The sequence below is a fragment of the Vipera berus genome, assembly GCF_964194415.1.
Source record: "Vipera berus genome assembly, chromosome: 2".
NCBI lineage: Eukaryota > Metazoa > Chordata > Lepidosauria > Squamata > Viperidae > Vipera > Vipera berus.
In genome coordinates, this window is record NC_138203.1 from 235,416,375 (window position 1) to 235,429,613 (window position 13,239).

Genomic DNA, 13,239 nt, shown 5'->3' on the forward strand with positions numbered 1-13,239 from the left:
TTAAAGTCAAAAGAAATTTTAGTTTTTAAAACAATTTGACATTAATTTAAAAGAGTATAAAATTTAATCTAATTATTACAAAAGTTTGAAGTACATTAGTCAGCACGTCTATTTATTTGCAGATGATGTCAGGTTGCTAGCAGAGAATCAAACAAATCTCCACATTTCTTTATTCATTAAATTTATATGTTGTCCATCTTACTCTCAGTCTGCACAAACAAGCGAAGCCCCATCCACAGGATGCAGGTAGCACATGAAACCACGCCCCCTCCGGTCCAGAGAAAAACCTTTCTCCACAACACCAGTCCCTGGTGCCCAAAAGGTTGCGGGCATCTGATGTAGAGAATGAAAGAGAATGGGCCAGGGGTCCACTCCAGTAGCACACTGTTATGCTCTTAAATTATGAAACAAATATATGAAGGAAAAGGAAATACGTCAAGAGGAAAGAAAGACTGAGAAAGTTATAACTGAATAGCACTGAGATCCTTAAAAAGAGAGCTTATCTACAGTTCTGACTGATACATGAAAAGAAATTCCCTATCAAATATACTGTATGAAAAAAAATGCATTAGCAATGCACATTTACTATCAATGCTCTAATCAGCAACTTGTGCTTACACTTGAATCTCCTTGGCAAAATGACATTTTGATACTTGATGCAAAATATTTCCTATGGTCCCAATTTTATTTATTTTAGCACTTCAGGAACTAATGGTATTGTATTTATTAAGTAATGATGATTTCATATTTACATTTGTGTTTTAATTGACTGGAAATATAATCAAACCCATATGTTGGTGTTCCAGAATGTTTTACAGGGGGAAAAACAGATTATAGTAGTGTATAAAGTACAGGTAGTCCTCCTTAATTACTCTGAAAGAGAATTGGCACATGACTGCACTGCTTTGCAATGACAGTTGTTAAGTCTGTAGTCCCAGTTTCTGTCATTAGGCCAGGACCACCACATTATTAGGTGAGGACCTCATGTTTCTCCTGTTTCTGCCATATTCACCTTCACTTCAACCCCCCCCCCCAAATCCCTGCCCTTTTGGCCATCCTGAGCTCTACTGCCTACCCTTATGGCCCACTGCTGACCTTCCCTGTCTTCTCTCGCCTACTACTGGCCAGGGATATATAGGTGCTGGATTTGAGTGCAGCTTTAATAGTCTAATCCTGAATTATCAATATCCATAGTGGAAGGGGGACAAATTGCCTACTTCACTATATAATCATGACATTTGTGTCTTTACATAATTGAGTGTGCTCTGTTAATTTGGTGTCACTGTGGTTTGTCGCAGATGTATCTGCCCAAACTCTTTAAACCATGTCCTGGAGTACATAAATGGAGTAACACCTTCTTCCTCTAATAAACTATACTGAGAAAACCAGGCTGCTTTTCACTATATTAGTAAGTGGCATTGAAGTACCAATCTAGAAGTTTCTTTTGAAGTTAATCACATGCTATCTACTATATTATATTCCTACATGCATAGGAATCTAAATCCCTTCTCCTTGATGTACAAAAGTGGCAAAAACAAATACTTACCCAAAATGCGGACTTTAAATTTCCCACTTTGTCCAAAGCCTCCTTCTATTACACCTTCTTCTCCTGTAGATAGCTTGACCTTCAAACCCACAAACATTTGAATGTTTGTTTCCTTTTTAAATAATGAACGGCCAATCACGCTATAATCATCACACAGCTGCAAATTAAACAAATGAAAAAAGGAAAACAAAATTGTTTTGTATAATATACATATATTATTATTTCTACACTGCATTCCTATGCTACCAGTAGTATTATAAATAGTTTTCTAAACTACATATAAAAACAGCCCAGCAGGTAGTACATTATGATAATTAATCTAAAGATTATCCACTGTTATTTTATGGTTACTTTTTTTTTTATAAACCATTATATCCGATATATCAGCTGAAGGGGATAAAAAGCACCTCTAACTACTGGTTTAATCTGAGATACAGAGCATGTCTTGAATGAAGAAACAATTCAAAACTGCATAATTTTTCCATCTCGGGAGAACTAATTTGGGGTATCATCATCATACTGATATTACCCAGCACCAAACACCCAATTCATCTAAATATTGGAATGGTGTTTTTAGATGTTAAATAGTAAAGGAGACAGGATGAAATCCTCAGATATGTCATCAAAAGCTCACACTTTGAATAGTGTGTACTAGAAGCTATCCTCAGACAAGATAGAAGTTCATAGTACTAAAAAAAAATCCCAATAGCCCAATAAAACCAACAGTTAACCCTAACAATTTCTAAACGAACATTGTTTAAGAGCTTACGAAGAGATTGTCAGACTAAAAACAAGGAGTCCGGATAATGACCTTCTTCCAGGGCCTGTGTGCATTAAAAAGGCCACAGCTTTATAAACCATCTTGTTTAATCAAGTTTACATGTCACCTTAACAGTTGCCAATCTGAGAAATGTAACACATGCTAAAAGGCATAATAATTGCCTCTTTAAATTAGGCTTATATGGTAACATGAAAACTTCAATCAAGTTCAGCTAATGGTGACTAAATTCATACTAAATTCACATAATATTCTGGGCAATCATACATCTTCCAGGTTTTCCCAGTCTTGCCTGCAACTCTGGAATGTCTTGGTGATTTTGTATCCAAGTATTAGTAGCAAGGCTTGACCCCTCTTAGTTGTTTTGGGATCAGAAAAGTATAAGTCAGCAAGGGTGGGGCTCAGGAATTCTGGGAGTTGAAGTCCACAAGTCATAAAAGAGTCAAGGTTCCCCATCCCTGGTATAGGTAGTCTTCTGCTTACGACCACAATTGAGCCCAAAATTTCTGTTGCTAAGTGAGATATTTGTCGAGTTTTGGCCCACTTTACAACCTTTATTGCCCCAGTGGTTAAGTGAATCGCTGCAGTTGTTAAGTTAATCACACAGCTGTTAAAGTGAATCTGGCTTCCCCACTGACTTTGCTTGTCAGGTCGCAAAGGGTGATCCCATATCCCCGGAACACTGCAACTGTCATAAATGTGAATCAGTTGCCAAGTATTTGAATTTTGATTGTGTGACCGTGGGGATGCTGCAACAATTGTAAAAGCAGTCATAAGTCACTTTTTTCAGTGCCATTGTAACTTCGAACAGTCACTAAATGAATTGTTGTAAATCAAGGACTATCTGTATAGCAGCAGGGACTATATCTGTGTAGTCCTGTATAGTGGGAGGAACTGGGTGGGGGGGGGGAAGGAACGGACTCAGAACAGAATTATAAAAATGGAGTTTCAGTCCCAAGCACTTGCTTTTTATAACTGCATTGTGATGTTGCATGCATATGTGAAAGGATGGAGCCTGAGGTACAACGCTGCTTTTATTATTTTGATGAAAGCACCAAACTTTTGCAGACATCCATAAGGATCTGTCAAAGTCTTCTAAGCACTGTTAATTTAACTGCACAAGAAACGTGGCTGGACATCTCTGAAATTTACTTTTTAACAACAGTACCCCTAATTTGGGGGGGGGGGGGAAAGTAATCCAAAGCATCATAGATCATCCAAAATTTCAAATTCGAGTTCATGGAGAAAGGAGATATTTTTAACCCCTCCATAGCTCAGAACTATTTCCTTCTTACTTCAGTGCATGTATCAATTACCTGATTAAAGCTGTTTCTATTTCATTACTTCAGTTACTGCAGTTACTACATTGTGTTATGTTACATTCCATTAACATTACATTACATTAGATATTATAGAGGCAATTCAGAATCGGATCAGAGATATTTGTACGCAGTGGTGTGAATGTCCTACTGAGTTTTATTCCCAACTTCTAACAGAAAAGAACAACAAGATCATTGACAATACCAATTTTAGAACTTTTCCAAAGCTTTCGAAAACACTCCAGCCTCTATCAGTCTTTTTGACAGAAATATTGTAATTATTTAAATCCAACCATTACTAGCTATCCAGGAGGGAAAAGGCCCCACAGGAATACCCAAGCTTGGAATATCTCAAGAAACAAAAAGCTAAATTATATTTGTGGCAAGAAACATATATTACTCCTAGTACCAAATGGAATATGCCCACAGTTGTCATAGCTAGATTGAATTTCTAAGCCAGGGGTGTCAAACTGCCGGCCCATGGGCCAGATGCGTCATGCCGAAACTGCGCCCACCCTATTGCGGTAGTGGAAGAAAAGTCACGATACATCGTGACACGTCATGTGACATTGCAAGTTTGACACTCCTGCTTTAAGCTATATTGAACAGACCAAACCTGAACTAAGATCAATCAACATCAAAGGATTGAAATTCCATGTCATAATTAGTCTGTCAATTCTGTGGGTAATTTCATTAGGTGGGGAGTGGCTAATCTATCACTGATATCCAAACTAAATAGACATATTTAATAAGAGCCAATTATTTCACAATTATTTTATAAGGAAGATATGATCCCTCTGGGTCATACTTGTAACACCTGTCTATCAATAATTTACTATTTCACAAAAAATACTCCAATATGTAAGAAATTTTTTAAAAGTTAAGCCTTTTCAGCACAATAAAAATTTGTGCTCAGGTATCATACACTAGACACCTATGGTAATGTTTTATTCATCTTTTATAATAACAGCAGATATAACCTCTCGTTCTTGCATTAGGTATACATCATAATTGCTAAAAATTATGTCGCTAATTTTATCGCTAAAATTCAATTCTACCTCTACCTCCACCAGCTTTCCGTTTAATAATCTTGATTTATTAAGGCAACTTGGGTGCAATTCCAAACATCTGAAGCACCCTTTAATACCACTGGCATTGACAAAATTACCATCAGGCAATTGCAAAAGGCAGCTTTATTTGGAACAGCTTATATCTTGTGGTGATAGCTTTAGTGTTATTAAACAACATCTGCCTATCCCAGATCCTTGGGAAAGACTTGACAGGTGGTGCAAAAATGCAAAACCCAGCCTAAACATCTGGCTGACTGTGAGACCAACCATAATAGCAATTTATTAAATTTATATGCCACTTGACTCCTACCAACTCAGGGCAGTTTAAAATTGTTAAAATATTTTTTTAAAAAAAAAACAATACAGAAAAGATAAAAAAATAGCACAAGAAAAAGAAAAGTGATGGCAGAGAGGAACAGAAAGGAAGAAAGTCTGTGAAAAGCCCTATCGACTCCTGAATGACAACAGCCACCTCTACTCCCCTTCCAGGGCTCTTGGTTTGTTGCAAAACAAAACACCCCAGTGGGCATATTTCCTAGAGGACAACCCCACCCCCTGGGCCCAACCAGGTTTTAGCAAAACATGCCAGGTTGGGCCTCCCCTCTAAGATAAGAATCATAAATTAGGCTAGCCTTGTTACACACTTGACCTGGTATTTCAAAAGCAGAAGCCAAAAGTTCAGAGCCACCAAGGATCCTCTCTGCAGAGGAAGAAAAAGAAGAAAACACTCCGGTCTTCCTTACCTCCCCCCAGTTCAGTAGTAGGGCAAATCACCCACTAGGTTAAAAAAAGGGTCAGCTCCTATGGACCCCCCCACTCCACCCAATAACATCCAGAGGGCTGGAGTCAGCCACACTTCCGTAAGTTGAATCGTTGGTGAGCTGAAAACTTGGCTGCTTTGAGCCTCCGCATGTGTCTCAGGCCTCCACAGCCTTCCCAAGCCCCAAGGCTTCCAAGGTCACTACTGTGATCGCTGTGGACTCCGTAGCCCTCCACAGCCAGAATTCCTAGGCCTCCCTGCCCTCCATACCTCCGCCAGCTGGAATCCCTGTGCCTATTCCTTTCTAAACCAGGGGTGTCAAACTCAATTTCATTGAGGGCCGCATCAGCATTGTGGTTGCCCTCAGGGGGCCTGGTGGCTATGGCCTGGGTGGGTGTGGCCTACTAGGTGGGCGTGGCTAGAGTGCGTATGGCCTACGGGTGGGCATGGCCAGCTCTACATCGTTCGCATCAAGGGTGCCTATGGGGGCCTGGGCAGGAGTGGGACAGATCTGAGGGTCTCTGGCAGAAGGAGGGACTCTGGGCCAGGGCCAAGGCAGTGGGGGCCGTTCCCTCACTGTTTCCAGGATGGTTTCGCGGGCCACATGAAACCACATCACAGGCTGGATCTGGCCCCCGGGCCTTGTGTTTGACATGTCTGCTCTAAACCCTGGGTAGACTCTCGATGGACTTTCTCCCTTCACTGGAGGTCTCAACTTCTCCTCCTTTTTTCCTGTTCTATCCCAGTGAATCGTCTATCCTTTAGCAGTAGTGAGGTGGGCACATGCTTGGATTCTTCATGGATCCAGAGAATGACTTAATGTTAGATCAGTTCTTGAAAGAAAATGATTTAGATCAGAGAAGGGTTATATTATATTCAGCAAATGAACCAGGAAGCAATCTGGCTCTTTAATAAAAATTTCCCCGTCTTTTCTACTTTAGTTAGCTCGATTTGAAGTAATTGTTAGGAGAATCTGAGTAAATAGTCACTGAAGGCCTGAGAAAACAAGCAGGAAAATATAGGAAATTAAAACACCATAGGGCAAAACATTACAGCTTTGAAAAAGCTATACGGCAGTCAAGGTAAGGAGACTACGCAAAAGAAAAGTCCTCAGACATCTCTCTCTATTCATATTGACACATTTATCTCCACACCAATTTCATATTTGGAAAATATTTTGCCTGCATGAATAAGACAAAATATTTCAGACCAACTTTCAAAACTTCAAGTTTAACGTTAAAACGTAATCATGTTTATTACACTTAATGTTTTAAACCAGCAGCATTGAATTTAATTTAAAGATTATTAAACCAGTGGGAGTCAAGTTTGGATTCATAATTAAGCAATCATATATATAAGAGGCAGCAAGCTTGTTGCACAGGGAAAGATAAACATGCTTCCTTGGGCACTGGCAAAGCAAAGATGCAACCAAGTGAACCTAATTCCCAAGGTATGAATATTTGTGATTACTACTAATGCCTGAAGATACTAGGTCTCTGTGTTATGTCAAAGAGTCCTGATATGAAAAAGAAAAGAAAATGTTGAAAAAATAAGAGAAAGTATTGTTTGATTTAAAAAAAATGGTTTTTGGTTCTTTGTTAAAATAGTATCATTACACTGATCAATCAGAATAAAAAGCAGACCAAATCTTGTATGTACAATAGTGTTTTCAAACTTAGCAAGTTTAAGGTGTGCAGATTTCAAATTGCAAAATTCCCCAGCCAGCATGTTGAAGTCCACACATCTTAAACTTACCGAGTTTGAAAAACGCTGATGCACATCGAGACTATTATTTAAAATGCGAGCTACATATTTTACGTTAGCAAAGAATTATTCTTAGAATTTCTGTATTTCACAATTTCACAATTTTGTTAGAGTTTGTCTTAAAACAGATGCTATGGAAGTCATCAAACAATATTGGCTTTGGATCCAAGAAACCTTCGTAAAGTGCCAATTCAGCAACTAGGTAATAGTATCATATATTGTGATTATTACAATATAATCTTGTAACGGAATTATCAACAATACACAGTCTGCTTATAAACTAGCAGTTGGGGGAGGGGAGCAGAATCCACAACATTACCAAGATAGTGGTAATGACAATAGCCATTCTTATTTCTGTTCTAAATGTATACATTTGTTAGACTGGTACCAGCTTTTCCTGGAGAAGCTCAAGGCCACATATATAGTACTTTCTCCTACCAAATTTCCCACAATAATCACACTCTGAGGTAGGATGGACTAAGAGAGCATGACTGCCCCAAATTACCTAGTGAACTTCTATAACTGAAGGTAAACTTGAACCTGGGTTTCTTTGGTATCGATACAGTATCTTAACCAATATGCCACACATTGGCTGTAAATATCCTTTTAAAATATCCTTGTTAATTAATATACCTGATTTAATAGAGGCAATTATACTTGACAGTGGTCAGGAACCTCTGTTGCATTCAAGATGCCTTTATTTTTACATACCCTCCCATACACTTCTTTAATGTTTAGAAAAGTTTATTCTTCGCTTGCACTGAAATTCAATTCTTATTATTTTATCAGCAATTAATCCTGTTCTGCGTTCTCAGAATTTCTACCAGGGCTATCATTTTGCCATTAGCTGAATAGTCTTGGGGCTTTGCTTTTCTCTATGTTTCTCATCCAATTTCTACTGGTTATAAAATATGAAGCTGAAAAATCCAATACTGTGGACAACAACGGATACACCACTCTTCTTCTGAGCCTGTAGACAGAGGCCTCACAGTGAGGGCAGACTAATTTTATTAACTTCAGGGGAACTTCAAAAAGCTTAAGGCCTTTAATGCCAGACAGAGACGACCCCAAAAGTCAGTTTAAGTGCTGCGTAAACAAAGGATTAGGTCAAGAAAAAGCTAAAGGCTCCTTGCATTTCTTGTTTATATTGTCATATGACCTAGTGGGAGTGGAAGCGGGTTGACTTTCTGATTTTAATCCGCCATGGTGTACAGTGGTGCTTCAGTTCATTGACCTACATTACAATAATATTTTTTTAAAATTTATGGGCAGAGTTGCAGCATCAAACTCACTTAAGGAGTTAAAATAGGAAAATGAAAGGGGGGGCAAAGAACAAATGTTTCTGACTAATAAATTCTCCTTCACTTGCTTAGGTTAGATCAGCAGCTTAGAAAGGGATTTCCAGTTCAAAGAGACTGTTTCTGCTGCTCTTGTTTTATAGCTTAGAGTAGAGGACACACTAGCATTGTGTTTTATTAAATATTCCCTCCCCCTTGACTTTTCTGTTGGCAGAGGAGAGAATATTATTGTACTAACACAGGTGAAGCATCAGTCATCTTTCTTTCTCTCCCCCTTGCTCAAATTTTAATATAAAGTACACAGTTTTACAATCCTTTTGATTTAATTTAATTTATTTGCACTGCAGTATTGTTTGCGGTAAAGAGCTGCCTTTTGTGTTGTGACACTCAACACAAACATTGTGGTTTAATTCTGCATGAAAAAAAGGATATTTAAACAGAACTTCCTTCTCTACTTCCTCCAAGTCTCTACAAGTCAAATCTGACTTAGTGTTGCTCAGGTTATTATTTATTAACTCAGAGTTCCCCAACTTTTCGGGCACCAGGGACCGGTTCTGTGGAGAGAGGATTTTCTGTGGACCAGAGGGTGCATGGTTGTGTGTGCTGCCTGCATCCCACAGATGGGGCTTTCCTTGTTTGTGCGGACCGGTTGCTGGCATGCCACAGACCAGTACCGGTCCACGGACTGGGGGTACTAGTACTGGTCCATGGACCAGGGATTGGGGACCCCTGTATTAACTGATTGGGTTTCTATGCCTCCAAATCCCGTTTTGCGGTATGTTACCAAAAGACTAGTGGAGATAGTCCTCGACCTATAACAGTTACAATGGCATAGAAAAAAGTGATTTATGACCATTTTTCACACATATGACCATTCAGATTCTTAGCAACTGACTGATATTTATCACAGTTGCCATGTCCCAGTGTCATGTGATCACCTTTTGTGACTTTCTGACAAGCAAAGTCAATGGGGAAGCCAGATTCACTTAACAACCACGTTACTAAATTAACAACTATAGTCATTCAATTAACACCTGTGGCAAGAAAAGTTGTAAAATGGGGCAAAATTCACTTAACAAATGTTTCACTTAGCAACAGAAATGTTGGGATCAATTATGGTTGTAAGTCGAGGACTGCCTGTATATTGACAACTGTAAGAAAGCTAAATAAAAGGAGAAAAGGACATTAATCCAACTACCATTTCTTCATTACTGTCTTCAGTTGATTTCTAAATTTGATTTAGTACTATTTATTTATTTATATTTCCCCTTTCTTAACCATCCATTTCCCTCAGAAAGATTACCCAAGTATCTCCCCCAATATTGCCATAAGAACATTCTAAAATTGTGTTAGCTTTTTCACTCACCTTGAATCACAGGATTGCACAAAGTCTGCACCTAAATGCCCCTTTTGTGACTTAATAAAGAGTCAGGCAGACTTCTCCAGCACTGACATGTCAGGAAACATGTGTGTCTGTCATTCGGGTATGGTTGCATAGATGTCCCATTTATATTTCTGCAAATGTAACATGTGACACCTATGTGCAGATGTGGCAACTGTAAATGAAGCTTATACAACCAAGGCATTTGGGGCATTCATAAATTCGGCATTTGACTCCTAACAGATATGGCTTAAAGTTGTCTTGTTAGAAACCATTAATTATAATGTCCTGGTTTGAATAAAAGAAAAAAAATAGTAAGTGAAGAATTTATTTTTAGTGCCAGTTCAAAGGGAGTTCAGATCAACTCTCTGCATGTAAAAGGTTTTTTTTTACTAAGATTGTCAAAAACCAGCTCAAACTTGATAGCTCTTTCAATCAACTGTCATTAGGATTAGAGCAGGGATTCCCAAAGGTTTTGCCATTACACCTCCCTTTAGTGTAAGCTTAATATATATCCCTCCCCCCCCCAAAAAAAACCCAAATGGAAATGAGGAATGAAAACAATGCAATGAAACTCTGAGAAAGTTTAGATTTATGATAACAAGGTAACAAACATTCCTCACGTCTCCCCTGGAGATACACCTCACAATTTGAGAAACCCCCTGGTTTTGAGTTTAAATAGTTAACTTGACCGTGCCAGGAAGATTTAAAAATATAGGAGAAGCATATGAACCTAAGACTCATGTCCCTGCAGCAAGTTTCAGCTAGTGCTGTGTTGGAATGAGACCGATAAATGTAGAAGACATACAAACAATTTGCCTCAACTCACTCCTTTCATAGAAGCCACGAAGTTCCCTGTCGTGCTAGGTCAGAGATTGCGGGATGAACTGAAGGGATATATGTAGACACCACGCTCTGTAGGCATATTTATCTTTAAGGTTCTCTCAGAGATTTAAAAGATTTCCAAAGAGGGCTCTACAGAGAAAGGCACTATGATCCTAAGAGCCCATGAAGAGCGCAACCTTAGTGCCTGAGAATAACTGTATTTCCTAAAAGGTGGACACAGGAAGCTGTATGCTGACCATATGTGGAATCTGTGGTAATTTCAACTTTGTTTCACTGAGGCCAATTCATACTCATATACTGTATTCCATGGCAGCTTTGTTTCATTTCCCACTTGTACAGTTACTTCAGGCATGCATATTGCAGCAATGAATGGAATCTTGACATCAAATGAACCTTATAAGGGCCTACAGTTAAAAGCTAAGAAAGTTTGTTTTCCGAAAACCACCTTGTTGCAATTACAACATCATTAATAGTGTTGTAAATATATGAGCAACCTTCAAAATTGCTTAATTATTATGTTTACTTGTGCTACTGATATATTTATACTGATATAAAAACATTTAATAAGTACTTTTGTTATTATTTCTTATCACATTTTACAGAAAGAAATGGGGGGAAAAATGACAATCCCACCAAAAACAAGCCCCCTCCACAGGAAAGAACCACATGAAAAAACTACAAAAACAAAGCAAAACTCATAAGGAAACAAATTACCAGTATATTTCTAATTTTAAGTTACTAAGAAAGAATCAAACAAAAAGAAATTTACTGGGTTAAATTACTATTTTGCCATCTGGCAGGTTATTTCGGCTTGATGAGATTTAGAGATACTTTTAATATTAGGAGAATGCTGGACAACAACACTCTTTCTCAATCTTGGTTAATTATCCTACTTTGCAAATGTTATATTTGTGAGAGCAGAAAACCTAAGCTCACAGAGATAAAATGTTAAAAATACTGTGAGAATTACCAGAAGCTTTGGGGGAAGGGGGTAGCCTGTGGATATTCATTTTTTACCTGTATCTGGAATTCATCAACAGACATTTCCATCTACTTTAATTTGAAATGATGTTTGTTGCACATATCCATTAATTTCTTGCATCAGTCTAAACTGAAATTGATTTGATAAAAAGAGTTTCTCAAGCAATTGTATTTTCTACTGGATATATGTGGAAAATAACACAGAATTTTATTTTCCAATACTTCAGGTTGCGTGGCATTTAATGGTTGGACCACATTATTGTTGTTTGGGGACCATGCCCACATTATCTACCTTCACTTTTACAGTCCAAGTTCAAAAGCATTAATTTCATCTGAACAAAAAACAGGAGGACTGAGATGTGGAGGACACAAGGAATGACCTTAAAGGACAAGAGAAAGAGCTGTGACCCAGAAATCAGTCAGATAAGTGGTATTTGAGCCCAGGCTAGGAAACTAATTTGAGAAAACATCTCAGACAAATCCTTCCCTAGTTCACATGAAAATAAAGGAGGACACATATATTCAGACTTCTAAGATTGTGTTACTGAAGCTATTACAGTAAAAATTGTTCTGCTCTATATGACATTGGTTTCTTAGTCTGGTCTCCCTGGTTGGGCTGATACTAGAGAAGAAAAACAAGGCAGTAGAATGACCAACACTTTCAGTAACTATACCCCAAATTCCACCAACTCAAGTGTCCTCCAGATAACTGGTTTTCATATCTGCATCCTGCATGGCTATTGAAGAAAATTCTGAGAATTGAAAGTCAATCTTGACAACCCAAATTAAGATGTGAAATGTAGAATATAAACAAGCAAAGAAGATACCTTTTCCAAGGCTTTCATGGCTACTTTACCAAATGCTAGTCTGAGCCATATTTATTTCTGCTTCTGCCTGTAATGTTGATTATTGATCCTGAAAGGCAGAAGCTATCTAAATCTCTGATGTTTTCATTGTCAATTCCAAGGCTGGTTTTTCTACATGTTTTTAATTTGAGCTTCTTTATATTTATATTTTTAGTCCTGTTTGTTCACTGTGCTTCTTGATTTTTATTACTAGAGCTTGGAGATCCTTTGTATTTTCACCTATCAGAAGGTTACTGATGTTTCTTCCTCCAGTTGTAAAACCATACTCATCTTCTTCTAATCTAGCTTCCCTTTAAATATATTCAGCATATGGGTAGAATAAATAAGTGGAGAATATACAGTCTTGTCACATCCCTTTCCCCCCCCATGTTCTCTCCATATTACGTCTCCCTTCCTTGTATATAGGTTTCTTATGAGGACATTGAGATGTACTAGTGTTCCCATTTTCTAAGCATATTTTTTTTAATCCCATTTATATCCCGCCCTTCTCCGAAGACTCAGGGCGGCTTACAATTTAAGCACAAACCAATGTGCTTAGCAATAGCCTTCATTCTATGTATATGCCTGCTTATTAGGGCTTTCCCCCCCCCCAAGCGGCATTATTACAAAGTCAGCTTATTGCCCCCAACA

At 38.2% G+C, this 13,239-nt stretch overlaps 1 protein-coding gene across 3 annotated transcripts in view; it reads right to left on the bottom strand.

Moving 5' to 3' along the window:
* The window catches only part of EEFSEC (eukaryotic elongation factor, selenocysteine-tRNA specific), a 170,752-nt gene that overhangs the window by 55,061 nt on the left and 102,452 nt on the right, over positions 1-13,239 (bottom strand). For all 3 annotated transcript variants that reach the window (XM_081317729.1, XM_081317731.1, XM_081317730.1), the window contains exon 6: positions 1,547-1,703. In XM_081317729.1, coding sequence (XP_081173855.1) covers positions 1,547-1,703 — 157 coding nt within the window. The remainder of the gene's footprint in view (positions 1-1,546; positions 1,704-13,239) is intronic.